The sequence below is a fragment of the Sander lucioperca genome, chromosome 21, assembly GCF_008315115.2.
Source record: "Sander lucioperca isolate FBNREF2018 chromosome 21, SLUC_FBN_1.2, whole genome shotgun sequence".
Classification (NCBI taxonomy): Eukaryota; Metazoa; Chordata; class Actinopteri; order Perciformes; family Percidae; genus Sander; species Sander lucioperca.
This window is the reverse complement of record NC_050193.1, coordinates 22,657,785-22,684,480: the sequence shown is the minus strand read 5'-3', so window position 1 is coordinate 22,684,480 and position 26,696 is coordinate 22,657,785. Positions and strand designations below refer to the sequence as shown.

The window sequence follows — 26,696 nt, the reverse complement described above, 5'->3', positions numbered from 1 at the left end:
CTGGGGGTGGCCAGATTGTTGGGGAGAAAAAAAATGAAATAACATATTCTAAACTGCGGAATGGTTTTTACATTACTGTGAGATTTTGGTACATTTCATGTGTTATATTCAGAGCTTCATGTGTAAATGAGGAGTTCCTGGAACACAGAAAGGGGTCTGAAGGCGGGTCAGGGGGAGAGAAAAAGTCCCAAACGCATCAAAAATCCACAAAGCCTGGAGCACATTGGACAAGGCTCAGTGCTAGCTGCTAAAACTAAACTAAACTGTCATTAAAGTAAAGCATTATTTGTTTACATTTATTAATCAGAGCATTCACAAAACAACAGCTGTTTACACCAGTTTGCAGCTCCCTTTCTCGTTGCAGATGGGTTTGGGGGGGTCACGAACACCAGCCTCATTATTCTGGGGGTCACGACTCAAAAAGGTTGAGAACCACTGGTTTAATCTACAGCAGTGCATCATATTCTATAAGATCATCATATGTCTGCAGTGTGGCTGTCCTGTGAGAACCACGCATCTCTAAAAAGTCAACTGTTCATGGTGTCAGAAAAACAGTCCTGTTTCCAGTTTTGTGACGATACATTTTCCAGCTGATCCAAGAGGCTTTTTTAAAGACTTTATTTAGCTTAATACGTAGGAGAATTTTGTCAACACATAAAGGGACATTTCATCCTTCAGTTCATCACAAACATTAAACATCAACACATCTGGAGATACGTGGTTTTCACTAGACAGAAAGGGCATAAAAAACTGTCAACTAAAAGGAACTAAAGCTGTCAGATAACTATAGTGGAGTAAAAAGAACAATATTTACCTCTGAGATGTAGTGGAGTAGAAGTATAAAGTTGCATAAAAAGAAAATACTCAAGTAAAGTAGAAGTTCCTTTCGAATTTGTACTTAAGTACAGTATTTGAGTAAATGTACTTTACACTCAGAATAATATAATCAGTTTTATCATTATCTTTTTGAAATATCCTGTCTAATAAGCAACACTGGCTGTTATCAGCGTCAGTAATACAGTTAAATAAAATACATGTATTGGAATTTTAGTAAATAACATTACCATCCAAACCTGGAAGAGGAATGAGACACAGTTTTATTTAAAGTCTTAATGCCTTTTTTCTCACTCGGCCAAATAAACTCAGCATAGAAAAAAAAGAAAGAAACTCCCTGCACATTTAGTCTTTAAACATTCTGTTTTTAAAAAAAACACCTTGTGATCTGAGGGAATGCATATGAGGACGTTTTCTCATAAAATCTTTTTACAATTACATGTCATTTAGCTGAGGCTTTTATTCAAAGCGCCTTACAATTGTTATATATGTCAGAGGTCGCACGCCTCTGGCGCAACTATGGGTTAAGTGTCTTGCTCAAGGACACATTGGTTGATGTATCGCAGTGGGAATTGAACCCAGGTCTCCCACACCAAAGGCATGGGTCATATCCACTGCACCATCACCACCCACACTATTTAACCGTCAGGCCTGCCATCTACACTTGCCTGAATCTAGCGAGACTATATCACAAAAAAACAGGTTACAAAGCTTCACTGTTTTGCAGCCTGGATACAATATCTCTGAATGAAACCAGAGCAATGACTCCAATCGTGTTTAGACTGAGCATCAGCCCTTCTTCTCTTTTTAACAAACACTGTCCACCAACCATGTGAGGAAGAAGAAGGCTTAAGAGATTCCTCTTCTCATAATACACGTCAAGTCCTTCTTGCCTCTCGGTTATTAAAAATAAATGTTATATTGACATTTCAATCACTCTGCCTTATTGCTTTCTCACTCACAGCCAACGCTTGTATCTGAGGACAATTTCTTTGGACTTCTGTTGCAGTTACATGCAAAGGTTATCTTGCCAGAGCAAAGGTATCTATAGAGTCTCGGAGTGAGTAGCTTTCCTCGGCTTAATTAGGTATCATGATAACTTATAGAACTCACACTTTAGAGTCTCTGTGGACATATACCATGTGGAAACCTTCACAATGTGGCCAGTGGATTTTCCATTTCCTATCTTTTTCCACCTCTGCATTGCAGAGTGAAGATAGTTTAATTGGAAATCTGTCTTTTTTTCTTCTTTTTTTTTTAAAATAGCAGCAAGAATGTGTGTGTTTACAAAGCCCTCAGCATCTATTCCATGCTTAATAAACCATTGGTTCCTCTCAGTCGCTGTGCCCAGTGACAGTTTCCAAAGCTGTGACATTTCTTTCCAAATGGTAATTGATTCAGGGGAAGCTGTTAGTATGCAGCTACAATTTAACAACTTTCCCCTTGGGGGAGGGGGAAGGATCAAGCCCTGGAAAGGAGAGACATCATTTTTTTTTGTGTGTGCTGTTGTTGTTTTCTGTATTTAAGGTAGCCTTTGAGATGGGAGAAAAGATTAGAAAAAAAAGAGGTGGCTTGTTTTCCACGTTTTGCTTCCTGGCTCGACACACACACACACACACACACACACACACACACACACACACACACACACACACACACACACACACAGCTCGTGCAGTAGGATACTGCTGAGGCCATTATTGATTGGGTGCCACTGCTAGAATGGACTTTGTCACAGGCAGCACTCTCCACTCAGGCTGCAGGCTGTGTTTACTGGTGCGTCTTACAGTACCTGCGAAGTCGAGGCACCAACACCACAACGAACAACAACAACAACAACATGAGGGAGAGACAGACAAGCAGCAGTAATCCTCCCCAGATACTGTCAGGCCTGCTGAACAGAAATAATAGCATCACATCTAGCGTTCTGACTGCATGCAGGCGTCGCAAAAAATTGCCAGAGTTGTCACTCATGATAAGTGCTGGTGAGCACCGGCCACGGACCGTTAAAATTATGACACACTTAAGGAGAACAAATGAAGCGATGATTGGCCATATAATGTGACCTCAAGCTCATCAGGGTTCCTTGTGCGTCCTTACAGTGCGTTTTCCATCAACAGCTGCTAACATGGATAAAGGTAATCGCTCTCGATGAAAGGCGTTATTAAGAAAACACACCAAAAAACCAGGCAGAAAAAGAGCAATCGCTGTGGCCCAAGGATTATTCAGTTCATTACAGCAATCCAAGGCTTCTCTTGAAAACAAACTATCGCCCCGGCATTCAATGTGAAGTTGGGCTGGAGCAGAGGTGAAATGCGTTTACCGGCACAATCTTAGCTAAACAAGACAAATGCACTGTTTTCTAAACTTTACACCCTTTATTCTAGTCCGTCCCCCCCCAGCCCCCAGATCATTAGTGTTGCACAAGTGATGAAAAGGAGGAAATCATCGTATTTTTCAGTTCTGCGGCCTCTGTTTCCTCTGGCAACTTTTATTACACTCTTCTCTCCAAATCATGCAAACCAGCATGATAAGAATGCAGTTTCTCCTTTACTACAATAATACATTTTTTTCATGTTATTTGATTTGACATGTGGAGACGAAATATATCAGTTTGCTGCAAATTCCCTCTTAAAGACTGGAATGTTCGCTCTTTAAACTGCACTTTATTTGCCCATCAACTCTGACAGCCAGATGTCTTCTCATAAATTTGTGTTTGTTCGTCACAAACACCTGTGATGGTGTGATGCACTCAAACACTTGAACACGCGCACACACACACACACACACACAATCTGGTTTTTGACTTCTGTTTTCATATTTACTTTGCAATCATTGAGCTCTTTGAGAAAATCTCTGCATTTTTCACTCCTTCCCTCCTGCACAGTTTATGCAAACAATCTCAAAAACAGACATTGAAACAAACAAACATGCTAAAAGTTTTAATTTCCCTTGACCCTCCTTTACATTCTTTAAGAATGCATTATGTATTCTTTAAGGTGCAGCTCATCCGGTCACTCAGGTCCAAATTAGAAGTTTACGTGTATTTTATAATCCCCTTCTATGCATCACAGAGCAGTGAGGCGTGTCAAATAGAGACAGATTACAGAAATCAATGCACCAACTGGGTCTCTCTTGCTGCTCAGCTTTACTGAGTTTGATAAAAGACAGAGATGGGGTTCTGGAACTTTTGTTTTATTTATCCGGTCTGATGAATGCTCCTGATCCCCTCAGACTGAACATCTTTACAGACAAATATTCAAAACGTAGAGCTTTTATTTCTTTAACTCAGTTTGTCCACATCATAACACAACCATGTAACCACACACTGCAGTGGTAAGTATGCAAGTAGTATGACAAGTACTTTGATAATCAACAGGTAATACATGTGTTAAAAGATTAGTCCTTCATCATTTTGGTCAATGTGGTCATGCAAGGTATACAACTAAAACCTTAACAATATGGTGTCTCTGTATCTTCAAAGCATCCAACATTGTAATAAGTCCGTAACAACTTTTACATCCAAATTGATTGCATTGATCTAATGATAAAAAAAAATATTCCATATGTTTATGTAACACCTCCAAAACTGGGATGGGTGTAAAAATTGACACTAACGAAATGCTTCTTGTCTGCCTCTTTAAAGAACAGAAGTGTATTTGTTTTGATTAACCCCTAGTCTAGATCGCAAGCGTGTCAGAAGGGGGTTTTCCTTGCACATCTCAGGCAACAGATACGCTCTCATTTTAATCTCTGCAGCTGTCTGCACCGGCTCTGTGCGGGATTGCGTCTCAGCTGCATCTCACCGGGGTAAACTACTTTACTACATTACTGCAATTTACAACATATTTTAGGGTTTGATCATTATTTTTTCATTTTATTTATTAAAGTATTATCTTTATTTTTTCTAATTATCTGACCTTTGATTTTTTCGCTTCTGATGGCGTGTTTTCTCCTTTAATTATTCTGTATCATAATGTGTAAAGCTTTTTGAAAAGTGGTGTTTTTTTTTTTTTTATTTTGGCACACATTTTTAGAAAGCTCTACAGAAAGACAATCATGGTGTTGCACTCAGTTGTTCACACAAAGTGACAGAAATAGTAGTCTAACTAATGGAGGAAGAGAGATCTTGAGAGAGGAGATCAAACCTTGGCTCCTTTCTCACCTCCACACAGCTGATCAATCACAGTGTGAAGTGGGTGTGAATAACACATCGTGGGTTTCTAAAAGTTACAGACATTGAATCAGAATCAGAAAAAGGTTTATTGCCAAGTAAGTAACACTTACAAGGAATTTTCCTTGGTGGTTGGTGCATACATATAACAAAAAAATATATTGAACACTAATATGAAGTAACAAATAAATACAGAAACAAATATTTACAAAATAGCTGTTTAACATAAGAAAAAAGAAAAAAAGAGACTGAATGGATTGAGTGCAGAATGTGTATGTATATGTAATATATAGTAGGTGCAATGGGCAGGTGTTTAGTCCAGGATGTAGGCTGATGCAAAGTGTAGCGACTAGGCTTGTCAGTAATTGTCGGTTTTCCGAAAATATATGACCATCTGATGAGTAGACGGAATTTACTGGCAGCGTGACTCCGTTACCAATGGTTCCTTCAGACTTTCATCGCCTTTACTTGCATCTCTTTAACCTGAGGAAGGACAGGATCTTATGCTTACAAATAATAAGATGACTGTCTCAACGTCTTATTCTGTCATAGTTCCTGTCTTTTTTTTTTTTTGCTCTCGCTCTCCTTCACAGTCCCCTATCTCTGTTGGGTTCACACTAGTCTATATCCACGACGTTCCACTTCAGGATTGTTCAGGTGACACCGGAAATTCCACCGGATGTCTTTCATTTCGGCCGGATGTCCGTTGCCTTCCGCTTTCTTTATGTTGGAATTTTAAACTCCGGTAGATTTATGAGGACTATGGTTAACTGCTCCTCAGATCTCTGCAGGGTAAATCCAGACAGCTAGCTAGACTATCTGTCCAATCTGAGTTTTCTGTTGCACGACTTTAAAACAACCGAGGCTATTTTGCAGAGGCGCCGTTGCCCCGTGTTGCGCCTAGCGCCGCCCAAGACGATTGTGATTGGTTTAAAGAAATGCCAATAAACAAGAGGAGGTTTTTCTTTCACCCCGGAATGCTGTGTGGACTAGCCAGACCCTCTTCCGCAGCACTGTGGAGGAAGGTCTGGCAATGTGAGACTAGGTTCACACATACAGAAGTAGTAGACAGTCTCTGGCCTCTCATGAATCTGTAGCTCTGTGGGTATTTTGAATGGAGTATGTAATTTACATACAGTACTGCACTCTGACTGGAAAGTTATTTTCTGATGTAGTATTACGTACGTAATTCATTTTCTGTTTCCAATTACAGAATATCTTTGCTTGCTGCCTTGAATGTTGTTGAAACTGTTTTAATACAGCAATGTTTGTTCAATGTTTGTGGTTAAGATGTCGCATAACTAGTATGCTAAATCAAATAATCATCTTTGGAAACAAAGATAAATGGTTAATTTACATATTCATCTAGCAGCTGCATCAACTACAGCAAGAAAACTTCCACATTAGTTTTCTCAAATTGACTTAAAGTATACCCTCGAGGATGAGAGGAGCAGTCTCTATGAAAATAAGGGCAATAAACATGAGATTTTTTTCTCATTTACATAATATTTGGTAAATAATTCATCAGATCTTCAGGATCTCTTCCACATGGGAATAAAAGTCTCTGTGACAGGTGAGCTGGTAGAGTTGAACAAGCTCAGTCAGAGTGCACAGGCACCCTGTCATCACTTTGAATATTATTATCTATTAACTGCAATGTTTGGTTCTGCCTCAAGAGAGTCCTGTAATTAATAAATAAGTAAATTTGTCAATCAAAACCTCATTTTTTTCACCACTGAGAAAAAATCTGTAGTAACTCTGGAATATGTGTGCATATTTCATGGAAGGAGCCATCACTGACATAAAAATGTTTTTAGGACTCCTTTTTAACGCCTTTAAAAGTGAAAATAATAGAATTACATTTGATATAAATGAGTTGACTTTTAATAAGATCTTAAATAATTTGACAAGCTATTGTTTAATTTTTATATTTTTATTTGTTTTATTCATTTTATTATTATAGGTTTTTTTCTTCTTCATATTTATCACTTTGGGCTCAACTTTTATGTCCCCAAATGTACCTCTTCACTTATCATCCACTTTGTCAGTTGCTCATAGCTTTAACAACATGGTATGCTTTGTATGCAAATAACTTAAAAATGGAGGGTTATTTCTGCAGGCCTATATGTGCTTGATGTAGTATATATTATTATTATGGAACCACTTTAGGTGAAGAGGCACTGTATGGAGTATCAGACACCTGCAAGGTTGACAGGATATGAGCAGCGTGGCCCCTTTAATGATGCACACTGCACAGCCATACCAAAATGGTGTTAAGATTCACTTTGCATCGAGTGTTGAGCTTTTGAAACATGTCGAGACTGCCTGGCTCATTAACAAAGGCGACGGAACGGACCCTTGAACAGGGCCGATGTCAGAGGAGAGCTATTCCCCTCTGCACCAGAACTGGGGCAGACATTTTGGTTGGTGCTCTGAGATAAGCCAAATCAAGACCCACATAAAACCCCTGATTGAAAGACAAAATATAGACCAACTAGATACTAGAGAGATAATGTGGGGCGAATATCTGTGATACTAATCAACGTGATAATTACCAAGGCGAGTGTTTTCAAGAGCCTTCCAACAGTGGCGTAAAGAGCTGTATTAATTTCCCTGTGTGATTGTTTTGTGCTCTTGCCTCCAAAAGCCGCCTCGGAAGCTTGAGGTCTCTCTGTGTCATTCATTATTTCATTCTTCTGTGGAAATATGGTCTCATTAATCTTCAGCCAATGTCGACCCCGCCGTTACCTGTCAGAGCTTTTTGCTGAGGCCAGCTTTGCACACTCAGAGCTGTTAAACACTAATGGACAATTGCTCTTCCCTTTGTGCTCAACATGCCGTCTGATGTGCCAATTTGACTGACAGAGGAATGGAGGCCCAATTTGCTAACGCTGACTTCCAGAGCATCCAGTGTGGAAAGACATTCATCAAAACCTCCATGTCCTTTTTTCATGTATCCGTGTCATATTATCTGCTACGCTGTCAGGGGCGCCGGGAAGTTGATCACACTTTATTTCTTAGGCCGCGTTCACATAGACTGCAGCTCTCCTCAGGCGGCTCTTTCCATTGTTTTTGAAAGGGGGTAGTGCATTTAGGCAGCGGCAGTGGCGGCCACAGGGGGATGCCAAGAAAAATCTGCAGTGGTCTGTAGCAAAACACAACCCGACATCACCCTGCAGTGACCAATCATGTAGTCCGGATAAACGGCAGTTCATATCCAGGATAATGTTTCGTTGGATATTTCTTCCCCTCTCTTGTGTTGCCGTTCTGCGCTTTGGGAAACAAACATCGAGCTAGCAAGCTACATACTGAAAATGGTAAGTTTTGAAGAACATTTGGATCGTGCAACAAGGCAGTCCTGCTTGGATCTTTTGGGAAATGATTGTAAAGATTTACAAAAAATATGGTTAAGGTATTTACCCTCTAACTGGGACATTTTGGGAATTGGTGGGGATTGCTATGGACGAAGTACACACAGCAATACACTGGTAAGAGCAAACTACATTTAACCATGTATCCAACTAATTTATATAGCTCACGTTACTGTATTGTGTGAACAGTTAACTTCATTTAATATTGTATGTGCCGTTTTCTTTTGCAAGGTGCAAATGTTCTACTAAAACAAGTTCCTTCCCGAGAACATTTTGCAGAGCCACTGTCGCTGGACCCGGAGCTTAGAGCCGCCCATGATGATTGTGATTGGTTTAAAGAAATGCAAACAACCCAGCTTTTTTTCTCCTATCCCAGAATGTAAGTGTTGTGTAACCTGAATTTACTTCACAGTGCTATGGAGATAGGCCTAGCAATGCGAGACTAGCAATAATGTAACCAGCGATCAGACTTGTCAGTCTGTTTTGAGAGTCCCATACAGTAAACAGGGAACATCACTGCCTATGGAGCAGATCTTTTTCATTCTTCTCATTTCCTTCAATTTTTTTTTCCTACATTGTATAACCTAACCTTTCATGAAATGTATTGTGCCTTTACAATGTTTAGCTATATTTAGATATTTGCATTAAAATGTTATGTGGTATGTCGATCAAACTGCTTTTCCAATGTGTTTTTTTTTAAATGGCATATTAATCAGGTATCCAACACTGGTGTGCGTTCCCCCTATCCCATCCTGCCGTTTTTCTCTCTTACTTTTATCATCTTTACATAATGTATAATTGTTGTCATTGCTATCGTCATATTGTTATTATCATTATAATCGTCCTCATTGTCACCCATTGACGTCATCATCGACGTCATGGTCATCATCAATAGTAACATGCAGAATTATAGGCTTGTGACAAATTAATCATAAATCAATGTCCCACTTCATCTTCCTTTTTTCTGAGCTTTTAACCACATTTCATCAGCAGATGGAACTGGCTCGAGGACAAACTAGGATAAACTTGTGTTGTTCATCCTAACATTGGTGCAGATGCTAAAGCTTCCAAAGATACCAAAAATGGCAGCCTCGATTTTTGGAAAAAATGTGCCTAAAATGATGCACAAGATGTCTAGAAATGTCTTACGTTGAAATGGTGCAGCCATAAAAATCATGAGGTCTTGGGTTGAATATGTCAGTGTAAACATCATGTAGCCAGGAGCTGAAAGTATAGGAGTATATGACACTCTGAGATAGTGTGGAATTGAGAATAAGATGTTTTTTAACAACTGTTAAGGTACTAAAGGGGAAACTGTATGTACAGTATATGTTAAGATGTCAAGTATAGTGATAAAACTTCTCATCATTCAGCCAATCACATGCCCCCTTCCTCTTAAGCAAGCAAGCTCAACAGCTGCTACCAGATCTAATTGTTGGGCTACTTTTTATCAAACTTGGCAAGTAAATTAATAAAACAAAAAAGTGTATAACTTTTATTTTTATAGAATGTTCAACAAAAAAAGTTTAGAACAGAAACATGAGGGCTAGAATGAGGTAAGTAAAAATTGTTTTGGTCTAGTTTGATAATTTGGGCTACTCTTTGTAGCATTTGGGCAGTTTCCACTCATGACAAGTGAAGCAATATTCCAATAAATTGGCTAGTTAGACTATCAGTGTTATAAATTCAATGTAGTTAAATGTCGCGGAGAATAAAACATATTTCACCTTGCCCCACTGGGGGCTACATGACACCTCTCTGTTCTACAAGTGATAACAGCATTCACCTTGATCAAATAGCACTCAAGTCGGCTAAGACCAACAAATCTTGGCAGTAGTTTTAGTCTGCACACCAGATGGATGAGCTTTGACACGCCGGATAATATCCGAGTAAATGAGGACAGTGGAGTTGAGGTAATGACAGCAAAGTATTTGAAAGTCAATATGATATGGTTTCCTTTCGCTGTCAAATTACCTGTCTGGGATGTTTTAATGTGCTCATTTTCACCATCTGGTACAACCTGATTTACCAGATTCAGTAAATCTGGTAGATTTTGTGACTACGATTAAACTTCCATCCAAATGAAAAAGACTGTACCTTATTAATAACTGTCTTCCAATCCCTATTTTCTAATTGTAATGCCTTTTTGGAGATAGACTGTTGCATTATGGAAGGAAATAATAAATTAATTGATCTATTTGAGCTGAATGTTAAAGTTGGATGAAACAAGAAGACATGTTTAATGTGCCTTTCAGTCTGTGTAGGGAAAATGGAAATAGAAATTGGAATTTTTCTGTCAGATAGTCGGAATCAAACTCAGGATGTTAAAGCTATAGTGCGTAGTTTCTGCCGCCCCCAAAAAGTCGGCGCGTCCACATGATACAAGCCTTCCATGACCGCGCACCGCCCCCCCCAGAAAAACGTGATATTAGAAAATGTCAGAATAAAGTCATATTTCTATATATGCCAAATTTCCCTGAAAGACTCAAAAGTCTTAGTAATAAATAATATAAATGTTTCTAAGAACATAAACTCAGAGAAAGAAATTCAATATTAAAGTCAAATTTCAGATAGTAAAAGTCAGAATGTTGTGCTAGTGCTTAATATCAGTTATTATCACTTTCCACCCATATAGCCCTTTACAAACATCCAGTACTAACTACTTTTACTTCAAACAAATCTAAATTGGCACCAGACATTTTTTAAGCATCCAAATCCTCTCCACCTCCCCATCTGCATGGCATTTGATTTATAATTCTAAAGTAAACCAGCTCAGGCATGTATTCGCATTTGCCTGAACACACACACACACACACACACACACACACACACACACACACACACACACACACACACACACACACACACACACACACACACAAAGACACACAGGACATGATTGGTGACTTGTGAGTGGACGCAGCTTGCATGTGCACTGATGCCTGAACACCAACAGCAGCGCCTTGCCTCGCCTCTTACATACAACTTTTAATACACTGTTATCTTTCTGTTTCTCTTTTTCCACCTCTGCGAGTTATCGACTGAAGTCTGGAGGCATATGACCAAAGCACAGGGGGGAGATGTCGATTGATAATTAACGTAGGTGACGTAGGTGGAGGGTAGGGGGTGACGAGAGAGAGAGAGAGAGAGAGAGAGAGAGAGAGAAATAGAGAGAAGTGGAGGGGCGCGGGCCGGAGAGGAGAGAGAGGTCTTGCCTCTTTTCTTGCTGAGGCTCTTTGATTCAGTGGCAGTGACTGAGACAACCCCGTTACCGGCCACCGTAAACCCGGTAAGTCCTCCTCATCTTCTCCCTCCCTCTTTCTTTTTTTAAACTGTATCTTCAATTCTGTATCTCTCATTAGAAAAAAAATAGAAGGCAATGCTCCGTTTCCTCTTAGGAAGTCCGATAAAAGAAAGTTCATGCGTAAAATAAAGGCGAATGAGGCAAAATAAAACGTTTCCCGGCGGCATATTTATAATCCATTAAAAAAAACCGTTTTATGTTTGAAGTGAAATTGAAAGAATAAAAGATCAAATCTTTTCGATGCTGAAGCACTCCAAACACCCAGATGGAAACTTGGGCGCTGTCCGTGGTGCTGAAAGTGATCGCAGGTTTACAATCAGTCCAGTTCTTGCCAATTATCGATCCAAATTCTTCTTTCTATGATGCCTGCTTATTAACAAAGTTTCCCGTGGATATTTGGCCTAACATAAAGTCCTATTTTACCGACTAAATCCCTCTGTACATGCCTCTCTTCTCCACAGTGTAACTACGAGCTTCGATCATACTCCAGATCAACAGCTAAAGATTTCCCCGGAGAACATCGCGTTTTTATCGCGTCTCTGCAGCCGAAATCATAACAGGACATTTGGCCAAAGCGAACTTTGATAAGAAAACAGACATTTATACTGGACGACAGCAAAGTCAGAAGATGCTTTGTGTGTCTGGTGAGCGCAAAATCTGCCAGTCAAAGTCCGCGAATCAAAGCTTGGCACATAAAGGAGTACCTGCGATGAAGAAACCCGCAAGAAGCTCCACGCGGTAAGAAGTGGAAGAGTGATATTCACAGAGAAAGACCAGACAGAAGAGTGTGGAGGCCAAAGAACAAACACCAGCGCGTCCTCAAATGATGGGGATTAAGCACCTTCTGCTTCTTTTGATTTACTTAGACCCGCTGAATGTCCTGTGTGCCGCCACCACCAACAAAAAGAACAAAATCCCGCTGAGGAGGAACCCAAAGGTGAAGGAGGTCAACGGCAGCACCACCGCGGTCCCGCTGTCCGTGGCCGTCCCGGGGAAGATCACGCAGGTCCAGGCTCCCAGGGTGCAGCACGACACCTGTCTGGGCTACTACGACGTGAGCGGGACGTACGACAAAGAGTTCAGCTGCAACAACACCGATCACCGCTTCTGTTGCGGCAGCTGCTTCCTGCGCTTCTGCTGCGCGGACCGGGGGAAGCGCCTGGAGCAGAAGAGCTGCACCAACTACAACACACCGGACTGGATCAAAACCCAGTCCCCTTCACCGGGGCCCACAGGTGATACCTATGACCCGGAGCTGGACCAGACCAACACCACGGTGTACATCACCTGCGGGGTCATAGCGCTCGTCATTGCCATTGGGATATGTGTTAAAGTTGCCTATGATAAAGCCACCAAGCCCCCTCAGGAAATGAATGTGCACAGGTAAGACTTTCCTTGTTTCATAGATGATGAAAAAAAACATAAAATGTGTAAAGAGCATGTAATTTCACATCTTAAAAGTTAACATCATATCAGCCTTAAGTGGGCAAACCGGTTTTGGGGTTAAACCTACCCATATATTCCTGCAGCTGTGTGTCAAGTGCATGTATCATTTTTGTAAAAAAAAACAAAAAAAAAAAAAACAGGTCGAAATCATCTTCAGTTTGCCCAAAGTCACACTGGTATAAATTGTAGAAAAATAATGTAACATAAGACTAAAAGCATGACCGTCATTTCCCTCCAATAGCCTTAACGGGAAAATCTATTCTGGTGACTTAACTGACTTACAGCAGCCTACATAACTTACAGCCTCAATATCATGGGTTCAAATTAAGCTCATGACCTTCAGCATGTGCCATTACTCTCCTCCCCAGAGCTTTCCCATCAAAAAATGTCAAGATTGTATACCTTTTCATTGTACACATCCCATTCTGTGCCAATCCCAGGAGGGGGAGTATGTGATATTCTCTATCCGTTCTACCCCAGAGGGATGAAGTAAATGCCACTGAAAGCCATCATGAGTGATCACGTTCATCCTGATGGGAGTAGTCCCTTCTACAGTGACTATATTTTTAAATCCTCAAGGCACCAGTAGTGGTCACTGAATTGCTCGATGAGTGTTAAAGCAACATAAAAACTCACCCTGTGGCCATTTCGGTCACCAGATGGAGAAATCAATGTATGTTTTTTTAGGGAGCAGATACAAGGCAACATTTTTACAACTTTGATCAGAGCAGCAAATGCTTTCTTAATGTTGGCAATTCAATATATATTGTTTTACACAAAGAACTGCTGTTATTAGCACTTGTGTTCTGAAACACACCTACCAGGGATCAGTTGTCAGATTTACATTGAATCTTGCTTGTTGCTCCAAAAACAACTCAAATGACCAAATTATGGGCAGAATTTGCCATTTGAAAGACTCCTGCTGTTTTGATAAGCTACATGGTCATGGTGAGTATGTTATACGCTATAAATGGTCCAAAATGGAGGTAGAGCGATCTGACGTTTCCTGGTTTGATTCCCGGCTCCTCCAGAGAGAGTGATGACGTGTCGTTGAGCAAAACACTGAACCCCTCACTGCTCCTGATGAGCAGCTTGGCACCTTGAATGGCAGCCTCTGCCATGAGTGTATGAATGTGTGTGTGAATGGGTGAATGTTGGCAGGTGTTGTAAAATGCTTTGAGAGGTCAGTAGATGAGAAACACACTATTTAAATGCAGTCCATTTACATTCAGACAGCTTTCCTAAAACTTGGTTTCAAATTGTAATTTTTTTTGATACCGTTAAATATTCATGACTACAACATAAGCAAACAACCCCATAGCTGTCAATAGATTTTGATGCAAATGGTGCTAAATTCTGATTGGTACACAGAAGAATGTGACATCACACTTTTCCAACTGAGCCCCTCCCACTTCAAACCAGTGAAAAACACAAAAATTATTTTAAATATGTCATTAGGGCCTAAAACATAGATGAATCATGTAAGAGCTGAAATGATTCAACGATTAATTTATCCACAAGATTTTTTTTCCCAAACATTTGGTGGTCTTAACTGGCTCAGTGGTCAGTATGCATGTTTTCGTCCTGTTCACTTGGGTTTCCACCCACAGTTCAAAGACCTGCAGCTGTCTCTCTATGGTATACAAGACTGATTTATAACTATCCAGGTTGTCTTGTGGTGGTGCATGCTGGGGTACTCTCCATCCCCACTGAAACAAGTATTAGTATAACAAGTATAAATGGGGTTTTAATTGGGGTTAGGTCCGACTAAAACTGCATGTTTTCCACACACTTGTAGTCACTTAGTCATTGCCCTTATCCAAGAGTCACTTGAGTCACCTGTCTTTAGCCAGAGTCCATTCTAGACAGAGCAGAGGAGGATGTAATTGTGTTGATTTAATGACATGAAGATAATTGATCATTGTTATGCCTCATCATGTAACTTTAGCTCCTGCTGCTTTGAAAATGTCAAAGAGGATTACTCAGCTTTCTTAGAAATACAATGACAATTTCTTGGGTGATTAAAAGTGTCCAAATTCTAGCACTGACAACAACACAAAGGAGCTCTTTCAGTAGATCAGTAGATTAAATTTAAGCTCCAGTGATCACTGTAAGAGTCTTTTCAAAAGCTGGCACAGTCATCTTGTAATATCCATATGGACTCATGAGATTTTATAATAAGAGTATTTCATTTGAAACAACAAAAAGAACAACAAAGCTCATGACGCAGCACTTTTTTCCATCTCTGCTCTGAGAAATGAAGAGATGAAGTTTATGTCTTCTAACTGCACTTGTATCCCAGCCATGGGGTGTACTTTCAAGTGGATCTGCTTAAAATGCCACCAATTTAATATGAGCAGGAGCCATGAGGGTTTAGAGAGAGGTCGATTAAATAAGGAGGCATGGCTTGCTGGGTGCTCAATAGTGTTTTCTTTTATCTTTTTATGATTTGTTTTTTTTCGCCGACCATTTGGCACATAGAACTGTCGTAATGATTTCTGCTGGAATAGACCTCAAAGGCTGGCAGCAGACATTCATGCTGCTAGCCGTGACCAAAAAGAAGTAGTAGAACATGGGATTAGCTTTATATTTGGCAAGGGTCTGCTCCTAAAAAACGGGTGCTTCTCTAATGTAATTTAGACTCTTACTTCTGCGACTGAGGGAGGACTGTGAGCAGAATACTGAGCTGTTGGCAGACCTTTGCTGTTTGGTCTGTGACCTTCACCGAAACACAAGAAATGCAGAGGGAGAGCTAAAGCCAGTGGTTTAAACAGGCTGTATTGATCACATTCTTCAGGGCAAACCGAGATGCAATTTTTGTCGTTTAGGTGGTGAGAATAATGCTCTGTTCTTTGATTGCAGGACTGAGAATCTGTGTTAAAAGGCAAGACGACTGAATGAGCATAAATTGCAGCAGAATAACTTTAAATTCAATGCAAAAGGAACAGAAAAAGCCCAAAGTTTGTTTGTATAAAAAGGCTGCTATTAGGATTTATTGTCAGTTGATTTAAGATTATCAGTCTGGTATCAGCAAATATGTTGGACAATAAAACACAACAGATTGCATAGACCCCAAAGGTATGTTCTAGGTCATCAATGTATAAACATAGTTTGTTTACAAGAGAACGATGACAAACGATGAGAGCTTTAGTTTTGTTCTGCTTTTGATTAGATTGATCACTCTGTTGGCCTTATGTTAAAAGGATAAGGCTGGTTGTATTCTATATTTTTGGTTCTGTCAATATATCCCCAACAAAGAGTAAAACCAACAATGTGTGATTCCATTTCTGTCCAATTTCCCCACCCTGTCTGCAGCCATCAGGCCCAAAGCCATTGGTTCTAACTGAAGATGTAAAACCTTACGTAACCTTAAGTTGCAATAGCAGACTCTGTAAATCAGTTCAATTATGGCATCCTCCAAGGGTCCATTCTTGGCCCACTGTTGGTTTTAGATTACACGCTTTTCATCAAAAGGGTTTTAGGATATATAGTGTGTAAAAAAATTATTTGAATTGGCCAATATATTGTTAACAGATGTTTTAAACTCTCAAATATTAGTATCAATCCCAGAAATGCAGTACTGATCGCGCTCTTAAACAGTCGCAGCATTTCTGACAAATGCTCCTGCAATTTCCATGTGAATTGATATAACAATCAAAAGTCTTTTTTACTTCTGTGGTTTTGTTTCCGAGGCCAAATGTTATTCTTTCCTATCAAAAGATATGTTAAAAGTCGGTCCTGTTCCTACTGTAGCTCCTGCTGCACACGACATAGCAGCCAACTGGGACAATGCAAAATCAGGTCGCCACTGTCTGCGAAAAAGAAACCTGCTAAAGTGTGCTTCTCCTGGAAGGGAAATGCTATTAATATATGGTATGTCTTCCAAAGTCACAAAGTTATGGGAGAGTGGAATGTGTGGTTGCTTTAGGTTGACATTGACACAGTTAAATTGCCCTTTCATTTTCTTTAAGAAAAAGCAGAGCCTGCACTCCATCTCACAGGTTGACACTGTGCCTCCAAATGTTGGAAATGGTGTTGGTAAAGTATTGCTTTTAATTTGTGGTTTCAAAGAAGAGGCACTGACTTAACTTTTAATAAATGTGCCTTGAACTCTGGTCCGTCACACATAATAGGACTTGTCTGTACCTTGTGTACCGTGCTATTAAAAAATCAAACTCCTTTGTGACTGCGTGTAATTAGGATTTCCTCTCTGCTTGCACCATACCTCTATGATTTAAATTGGAGCTGTATTTAAATAAATTAGGAAGACCTTTAGGGGGATTGCGACAAGAGAAAAAAAGTGTTTGTAATTGGGAAAGGGAAACATTTCAATTGTGTGATTTCATTCCAGAGCCCTGGCAGACATTCTGAAGCAACAAGGACCAGTTCCAATATCTCAGTATGAACACGAAAACCTTGCAGCGATTGATGGCTCACCCAAAGACGAGACGCCAGTCAGATCTTCGAAGAGTCACTACACACCTGTTCACTCCAAGGCATCAAACCACGGTAGGTGACACTGCTCGTATACAGATACATAGCTCTGAGTGTAAAATTGAGCATGTTTGAAGAAGAAACGTGTATGTGTAGCTGTCTCTGCATGTTTATTTGAAAAAATCCAACTTTATGTTATTACGATGGTAAAGCTTAAGCCTTGTAAAAAAAAGACACCCTTCGCTTTCCTTAATCTGCCAAAAAATTCTTTGATTGACGGTCACTGAAATAGATGGACGGACTGTGAGATCTAAAGCTTTCCCCCTCAATCTTTCTTAAGAGGAACCACATAAGGAAATATATAGGGAATTAAATGCAAGGCCTTGGCTGAATTCTTGTCTCCCTCACGCTCATGTCCCATAAGCCTACTCAGCATTGGCTCAAAATTGAGATGCAAATTATCATATTCTGCGGGAGACGCACGCTTTTTGTCCAGAGATAATTCTGTCGTGCAACGCTGTTCCTCCTACTTTTATCCAGTCGGTCTCCAGATCCCTGCTCCAGGGATCAGCTCGTTTGCTAAGTGCCCTAGTATTTTGTCCCAGATTCAACAGTGTTGTGTTTCACTCTTGAGTCACCCTGCCCCCACCCTTCTCTCTGCTACCACCACCAACACCACCCAACATGGAGTGAATGTGTCGGAGGAGAGCTGAACAGACTGTACTGCAGGATGTGAGCAACTTTTCTGCAGCAGAATTACTTTTTAAACTTGTGTAAACATGCTGCCCAGCCATAAGGAGAAGATGCTTTTGCCTGTTTTCATGTTCTACCCAATAAGTGGAGTTTATTTAATGCTTGATCACCAATCTAGTCTTAAATAATCTTCTTTTCGTCACGTCTGCATTATAGTACATTATTACTTGTTGTTAAGACACAATCTTGTAGGCTAGAGAGACCCTAAGTTAGAGTTTGAAGAACTCAATTTAAGTTTTATATATATATATATATATATATATATATATATATATATATATATATATATATATATATATATATATATATTGATTATGCAAGCAGCTCATAACGGCCGACAATTAGGTTTCTTTTTAAGCAACAACCACTCATGGCTGTAGTAATTATCTTCAGTGTGATTCACAAAGCCACACATTGTTATTTTGTTCATAATATGTAGCGCCCACAGAAAAGATGTCTTAGTTGTCCAACCTGTGTCATATCCGCTTGCTATTGTTTGGTGCTTGAACAGTAGCAGTACGTCAGACATGCTGGAGAAGGCATCAGAGAGAAGGGTGGAGGGTGTCCAAACAGGGATGGAGGCGTTTCAGGCAAGACGTGACTGATTTTATGACAAATTCATGATGGTGATGTGACTTTAAGGAAAAATATGTCTTTGTTCTTTTTTCAGTGTGGAAAGTCAAAGCTCATTGTATTTATAATGAAACTTCTGGATATTATATACCTTTTGCTCAAGCCGTTATTGGGCTTCACTTAGTACATTTTCCAGTAGGAACTCTTCGCATTGGAACATACTACTAAATGCATAATCTGTAGGCAATGGGACAATATTTTGGTATTGTACGCGTTCTGGTTTTGGTTTGGTTTACTTATCTGCATTCATATGCAGATATCTGTTAATAAAGATGTTGTCTCTGAAGTCCAACTATATTGTTGTGTCTCAAATTGCTAATCGGACTGGGTGCACGGAAGAGGAAGAAGATGTCTTGGTCCGGACGTCTGTTATCCGTTATCCGGATATTCACGGGCTACACCGAAATGTCAGAAATATTGGCCGTTGTCCCTAGAGGCTAAATCATCATCAGACTGATAGCCGATGAGTTCTGAGATTGAGGTTAAACTAAGGACTGGTGACAAAAGAAAAAGTTAAAGTAGTTATTTTGGAAACATTTTCCATACTCAAAGCTAGAGAGTTAACCTCATTTTTTTTAAATGATTACAGGAAGTTAGAATATGCAGATGATCTCTCTGTTTGTATTGTCTGGCTCGATATACATTTCTGTGATAAAGCCTGACATCCTCTTTCTCCGCTATTAGGGCTTGGAGCCGCCAAACACAGTTGTGACTGGTTTAAATAAATACAAACAAGCCAGAGCATTTTTTTCCCACCCTATCCCAGAATAGATAAGCGATGTAGCCAGACCATCCTGGAGATAGGTCTAGCAACGCGAGACTACTGTTTTTATAAAAAGTTATATTGTAAAAGCAAAATAGATAAAAAAGCCAGAGCATTTTTTTTCCACCCTATCCCAGAATAGATAAGCGGTGTAGCCAGAACATACTGGAGATAGGTCTGGAAATGCGAGAGTACTGTTTTTATAAAAAGTTATATTGTAAAAGCAAAATAGATGAAAAGGCCAGAGCATTTGTTTTCCACCCTGTGGCAGAATAGATAAGCGGTGTAGCCAGACCATACTGGAGATAGGTCTGGCAATGCGAGACGTAACTGTTTTTATAAAAAGTGATTGTAAAAGCAAAATAGATGAATAGCACACTTTTGACTTTTTCGTTTAAGTACTTACTTTTTCTACTTTGTATGTTAGCACAGCTTATTTATATATGCTTTATTTGGTTTCAGCTACATAAATGATACATAGCTGACAATTTGGCACCTAGAAAATTCTTAGTATGACCCTACGTTATTGAAGAGATCAAGGTTAATACAAGGTTTCACGCTTTCAGTATTTACTTTTGACTTTGAGGTTAGTTAATAAAAGGGTTTATATTTATAAAGTGTTACCAATCAATATTACATCTTTACTTCTCTTTGTGAAAGGTGCAGTTCACCTCACTGGCAGCAGTGGTTATGTTTTCTTTACAAATTCTCTATTCATGATGTTGGAGGTGGAGGATAAGTGGTTTGTAAAATAAAAATGGTCAATGATCAATATCTGGTTTATAAGCTGGCCTTTATAAGGGAAGCCAGCAGCTACAGTGATTCTTTGGTCTAAAAACATCTCCCTGTTCACAGAAAGATCAGATTTAATGGGTCAGAGAATAAAGATGGATTTGAATAGATTTTTTGATGTAACAGCATGAAGGAGTATATTATATATTGGTGCTGTCAGAAGCCACACTCCATTGATGGTGTACTATTGAGTAGCTCCTTCCATTTTTATTACTGCCCATATATAAGCTATAAGTGATAAAACGTGTCATTAAAATAATAATTGCTATTAAGCAAAAGAAAGCAATTGTATAGCATTTCTAACAAAAGGTAAAGTATTAACCCAAGGAGGAAAACATTAAAAAGAGGCTGATGACATTCAGCAATGGTGGATTTCGAGCATTGAACTGAAAACATCAGCAGTATGAGATGTGGAGTCATCCCACTCGATGTTCCGGAAAGGTTATTATACCTCAGTGAGATGCTGATAAAGTGTGTCTTTGGGATGTGGATAGTACTTTTCCTGAATCGTCCTTGAGTGTGCATTATCACTTCAATTTCCCAGAGTTCCGTTCTGTTCTCTCATTTCTGTGCTCTAAAGTTTCTATGTTGCTGTGGCGACAAATGTCTTCCACACTGTGCAGAGAATGGAATCATCTCCGAAGGACACTCACAGCAACTGGATTCATTTTCAGTTTCCCAAAATGTCCAAATATTCTTTTATTGGAACTAAGGGACCCCAGCCATGAAAAACAGCCTTGAAATAGCATATTTAGTAGACCTTGAGTTAATATTTAACAGCAACAATCATTTAAGATCAACCTTTTGTGTTTGATGGGATAATGGGTTTATGTCAAAGTGCAGAAATGTGATGATTGTCGTCACTAATTTGATGATGATGTTTACTTTTCCCTAACGACCAATTCAAATGTAACTTTGCAAATTTCGCTTTCATTGGGAGATTTGAGTTTTTATCTCTCATTCATGAATGTATGATGAAAAACTTTTATAGTCTGGTTATTCTCTAAAAGAAATGGTTAGATCTTTTTCATTATGCAGGCAATTTTGAGGAACACTTCCAGAGATAATAAGGGGCTATAGGTTTATACTGCCACATGGGAGCAATTTATATCACAGTCAGCGTCTCCAGCTACCTGCTTTCAGCTCCACGGTGCTGTCCTTGGAGCATACCGAGGTTATGAATCACCAGCATTTCACCCTGGGAGACATTGTACACATATACTCTACTGTATCATCTACATAGACACAACACAGTTGTGTTTAAAATCACTAGATGCAGGGAAATATGTTGGTTTTTTTTTGGGATATTTACAGATTTTTCCCAAAGGTCCCACAATAACAGAGCTGGTCAGAGTGCGTCAGTAATCAGTTTATAGTCATCCTCTGGGTTTGATAAAAATAAACAAACGAGCTGTGGTGCTCTGGCTTGAGTGTCAAACTTCAGTCTGATGAAGACCAGGCCGAATGGTCCCAGGTGTTTCTTCTCATTATGATAATTTGAAATGCTGTTCGATATCCGCTTCCTGAGGCCCAAAGGCCTGAGTGATGTTTTTGACTTTGAAGTGGTTCCCTTGGAGAAAGAGGCATTTAACTGTTCGCTGGCTAATGTACAGTAGACAGGGACTAATAGAGAGAAAGAGAGGAGAGGTTTGACAAACCAACTTACTTTTGTTTTTATTTGTTCTTTTTGCTGTTTTCATCGACACTGCATTCTTTTATTTCTTCTTAAGACTTGTGTGTGATTGACAGGACAATTGAAAGTTGTCAGGGTTCTAGCAGGTACCTTGTCTTGCTCCTTTGTGTTCAGGCCCTGCAATAACAATTACAGCACTGGTTCGGAGCGGTGTTAACAGCAATGTGGTACAAATTGCATTACGGAGTGTTCTTTTAACACAGGGGAAATCCAAAAGAATGTATACCTAAAGTGTGCTGGCATCCTCAAAGAAGGAGGCATAAATCCCTTCTAAAGTCAAGCTTATCCAACCCCAATCATCTTGCCTATGAGGAGCCAAAAGCTGCAATTATATTTTTCAAATTAAATGTACTAGTTCACTTACTGTGGAGAAAGAGGAGTGTTTAATACATGGGTGATATGAAAGCTCTGAAAGCTGCAGGTTGCATCTCTGCCATGCTTAGGCGATACATATTGACGAGCTGATGATCCCACATGAGAGTCGGTTTTGTCAGTTGTGCCATTTTAGACCTGTTTAGTATTCTTGTCATCTGTGGCTACTGCTTTATAAAATGGCAGATATGACTGGGGATTTGAGTACAGATACTCCTCAGTATTAAGGCCCAGTCACACCAGAAATTGAAAATATTGCTGTAAATGCAATTCCATGGATTAGTGAATGCGCTCGTGGGGGCGAAGTGAATCCATCTTTGCATTGAGTTAACTTTGTAATGTTGACCATTAGCAAACTGTCTGAGTTGTTGGCTTAAAGTGTTTCCCCATTCTGTGATACCATTTCAGATTTTTCTCAATGTTAACTCACATAGAAGCACGGGACACTCCCGGATGATGTAGGTTTCGATCACATTGGCTTATGTTATGGCCATCTGTTTTAATTATCTCACCATTGTTCCTGAGAAATAATGTTTTGTCCTTCATTTTGACATGACAAACTGGTCTAAATACTACAATACCCAGCCACCATCACATTTAACTAAGTAACTGGATCTGTTTGATGTGGTGAAATACACCATGGGAGTCATAGCTCATTTCTGTAACGGCCCAGTACAGCGAAATTAAAAGGAATTTCAAGGCTATTATGACTGACTAGCACAACTAGTCCTCCAAATCATGCGTTGATATATGTTGTTTATTCTTACCCTCTAATACAACCCATAGAAAGCGTTTCATAAATAAGCGCCCCTTCTATAGTAGTTCACTAACTAGACCTGCTGTAGTCTATGTCCCCAGGCCTCTAGCGCCACTTATTTAGCAAGGACATATGAATTTGGCTGCACCACTTTCTGGTGGTACCAGAGAACAACGAAACCCTACTGGCCTCAGATATTTTTGCTGAAATAATAATTTTCCACACTTTTTTGTCTCACTAGGACACTATGGGAAAGAAAACCTGCGCGGCGGGGGCCAAGACATGCACAACTTCATCTCTTCTGGGTTTGTGACACTCGGACGTGGCCACTTGAAAGGTAAAGTCCATCCTCATTATCTGTTTTTCACTTCACAGTACCCTGAAAACCAGAATAATCATCTCACTCACAAAGCTACTGTGTCATGCTGTCGTTCTCTTTCTGCCAAATGAATGTAGTAGAAGTATGACTGTGACTTTTGTTTCAGCTCAGCGGAAGTTGGACATTATAACACATAATGGCCACAGACAGTACACACACACACACACACACACACACACACACACACACACACACACACACACACACACACACACACACAGACACATATCTATGATTAAATCCACACTTCCAATGACAAAGTAACATTTTGGCCAGTGTGAATGCAGCATGGCACAGTAGTAGATTTCCTGACTATTGTCTTTCTTTGGAGTTTTAATGAGTCTGAAGCAGTGTTGGAGTGAGAATGAGCTGTAAACAAGAGGCCTGTTGTTGTGTTTTTACAGCGCAGCACTCCATAGACGAATCGGGGCAGATGTCCTGGCAGGGCGATCTGGACATCCCCCTCTCCTACGGTACGTTCTCCAAATGTTCTGTTTTCTTCCGGAGAAAAAGCCACACAACCTGCTTTCTGCTCACACCTGATAAGAAAAGCTCCTCACACTTCACGCACACAAACACACACATACATACCCACACACACACACACACACGGACCATTCGAGTGCCCTTGGCCGATAATCACAGCGCAGTCATTGGGTGCAGAGTGCCAGAGTTGTAAGATTTTATTACTTTTTTTCCTGTTGGTGGTTTTGTGAGCCACAATATTTCCACTGGTGGTTGTTTAACAGCAGGTTTGAATGAAAGCGATGGCCGACAGTCACAGAGTTTATTGATATGGCTTTTATGGACAGGTGAGGGTGTCAGACTTGTACATGGCTGCTGTCATTAACCATGTGAGTGTCGACAGCTGATAAACACTTCTTAGGTGTCTGCAAGGTAAGTGAAAGTTTGATTTTACAACACTAAGCATTTTTCTCTGATTGAGAGTGACCATCCCTATATTTATTTATTTGGTGGTTTTGCTCTGTATTTTGCAGAAATCATCAATCACAGTGTAAGTTTGATATATTTTTCCTTGATGAAATTTGAGCTTAAATAGTTTCTGCTCAGCCATGTGTGACAGTGCGTCTCATGCTTACCACTAAGTTGTTCGGTCTGTTTTAGAGGTATTTGAGTTAGAAAGCATTTTAATTGAATCTGAGTCCACGAGCCGCTTGATCCAAATACTGGCAGTCCATGATCCACAACTAATATAATGGTCATCTTAAATTCTTGACATAATATTAATTAATGTTTTCAATGACTGAAATTATCAGGACACATTTCTCTCGAGAAGATTCATCACTGTGGTTCTTTTACAAATACAATCCACTTGCAATTGAAGAGAAAAAGCTGTAAATATTTCTGACTGGTCCTGACTTCCCTCAGGTCTCTTTAAAAAATATATAAAGACTTGTCAGTTTTGTGTAGCTTTTTTTATGGGTCGGTTTCAAATCAGGTCCATTATTTTAGATTTCAGTTTTCAGCACACAAGTTAATGTACGGTTGCTGCTGTAAGTGACATAAATGCCCAGAGAATGCTTTGTCAAAAGGTGTTTCTCCTTAAGGTGTATTTTATTGAACCAATGATTGCAACCTGACAGCTTTACTTAAGAGTTTTTGTGATATACTGTACAGCGACGATTGCTGCGAGTAGAAGTTTTGCAGTGCAGAATTGGGTTTGCTAGATCACAAAATATGTCTTCTGTTACTGAAAAGGAAAAGCCTTTCTTAAACTCGCTCCATGTTGCTTTAACTATCAACAATGTCTACCAGCACACATAACTTGTAGTTAACACAAGCAGCTCAAAGTGACCAGTTTGTGCAGCCTCTGTGTAGTATCTCTGAAGGCTCTGCACCCCAACCTATAGTTACATTTACACGTCGGCTTTGTTACTACGCTGTAGTCTCGCTTTGCCAGACCATCCACACGCTGCGAAGCGGAAGAGGGTCTGGCTAGTCCACACAGCATTCTGGGATGGGAGAAAAATGTGCTCTGGTTTATTGGCATTTCTTTAAACCAATCACAATCGTCATTGGTGGCGCTAAGAGCCGCTGCAAAATAGTCGTGCGAGAGAAAACTTAGATTGGACAGATAGTCTAGCTAGCTGTCTGGATTTGCCCTGCAGAGATCTGAGGAGCAGTTAACCATAGTCCTCATGAATCCACCGAATTTAAAATTCCAACACAAAGAAAACGGAAGGAAACTGAAAATACATGCATCCGGCGGAATTTGCACCGGAGCAATCCCGGAAGTGGAACGTCAAGGATATAGACTTCTACGCTATAACCCACTGACGCACAAATACGGTCTCAGGACAGCAAATAAGTGTAATCTCCATTGATTATTTGCAGGTGAGAAGACGTTTTGGTTAAAAATCAGGTTAAATTTGGATAAAAAAAATGTAGAATGCATAAATAATATTAACAAATGTAGACTACTGTATATCCTATATAATTGTCAAAATTCAAGTTGTTAAGTGGTCCTTGAAGACTTTTAGTGAGGCAAATCTGACGACATCTTTCTAAAAATACCTGCTCTGCTGCTGGTGATGAATTGACTGACATTCATTGTGGGTGACATGTTAAAATGACTCAACCCTGAAGCCAAATGACTATCACACACTGCAGAAGGCATATCTGAACTGCTGTTGTTTTATTCCCCTTTGCAGAACATTTAAAAAACAGAAACTTTTTGTACTTGCCAGACTAACCCCAAGAATTAAACAGACAACATTTGGAAAAGGCAGCAGGGAAACCAGTCAATTAAAATTGAAATGTTATTATCAGTTTTGAAAACAGCACATGAATCCCTCTCGTATGATTTAACTAAATGGGTGTTTAAAGACTAATATTTTAAAAAGTATTCCTGACTGTAACCCTCACCCTCTCGCTGCACGTATTAGCTGATACGTTTTAGCGGCCTGATAGCAGTAGCAGTCTTTAAACTAGCTTGATCTTCCAGAAGGCGTTGAGCTATCCAGTTGCCTC

General features: G+C 39.8%; 1 protein-coding gene across 4 annotated transcripts in view; it reads left to right on the top strand.

Moving 5' to 3' along the window:
• Nucleotides 1-11,340: 11,340 nt before the first annotated feature.
• The window catches only part of LOC116063957 (protein shisa-6), an 80,179-nt gene continuing 64,823 nt past the window's right edge, over nucleotides 11,341-26,696 (top strand). For 3 of the 4 annotated variants that reach the window (XM_035996435.1, XM_035996436.1, XM_035996434.1), the window contains exons 1-5: nucleotides 11,341-11,668; nucleotides 12,145-13,066; nucleotides 17,481-17,638; nucleotides 23,568-23,663; nucleotides 24,110-24,178. In XM_035996435.1, the coding sequence (XP_035852328.1) occupies nucleotides 12,507-13,066; nucleotides 17,481-17,638; nucleotides 23,568-23,663; nucleotides 24,110-24,178 (883 nt within the window). In that variant the 5' untranslated portion in view covers nucleotides 11,341-11,668; nucleotides 12,145-12,506. The remainder of the gene's footprint in view (nucleotides 11,669-12,144; nucleotides 13,067-17,480; nucleotides 17,639-23,567; nucleotides 23,664-24,109; nucleotides 24,179-26,696) is intronic. The other variant, XM_031318993.2, reaches the window with a different exon arrangement.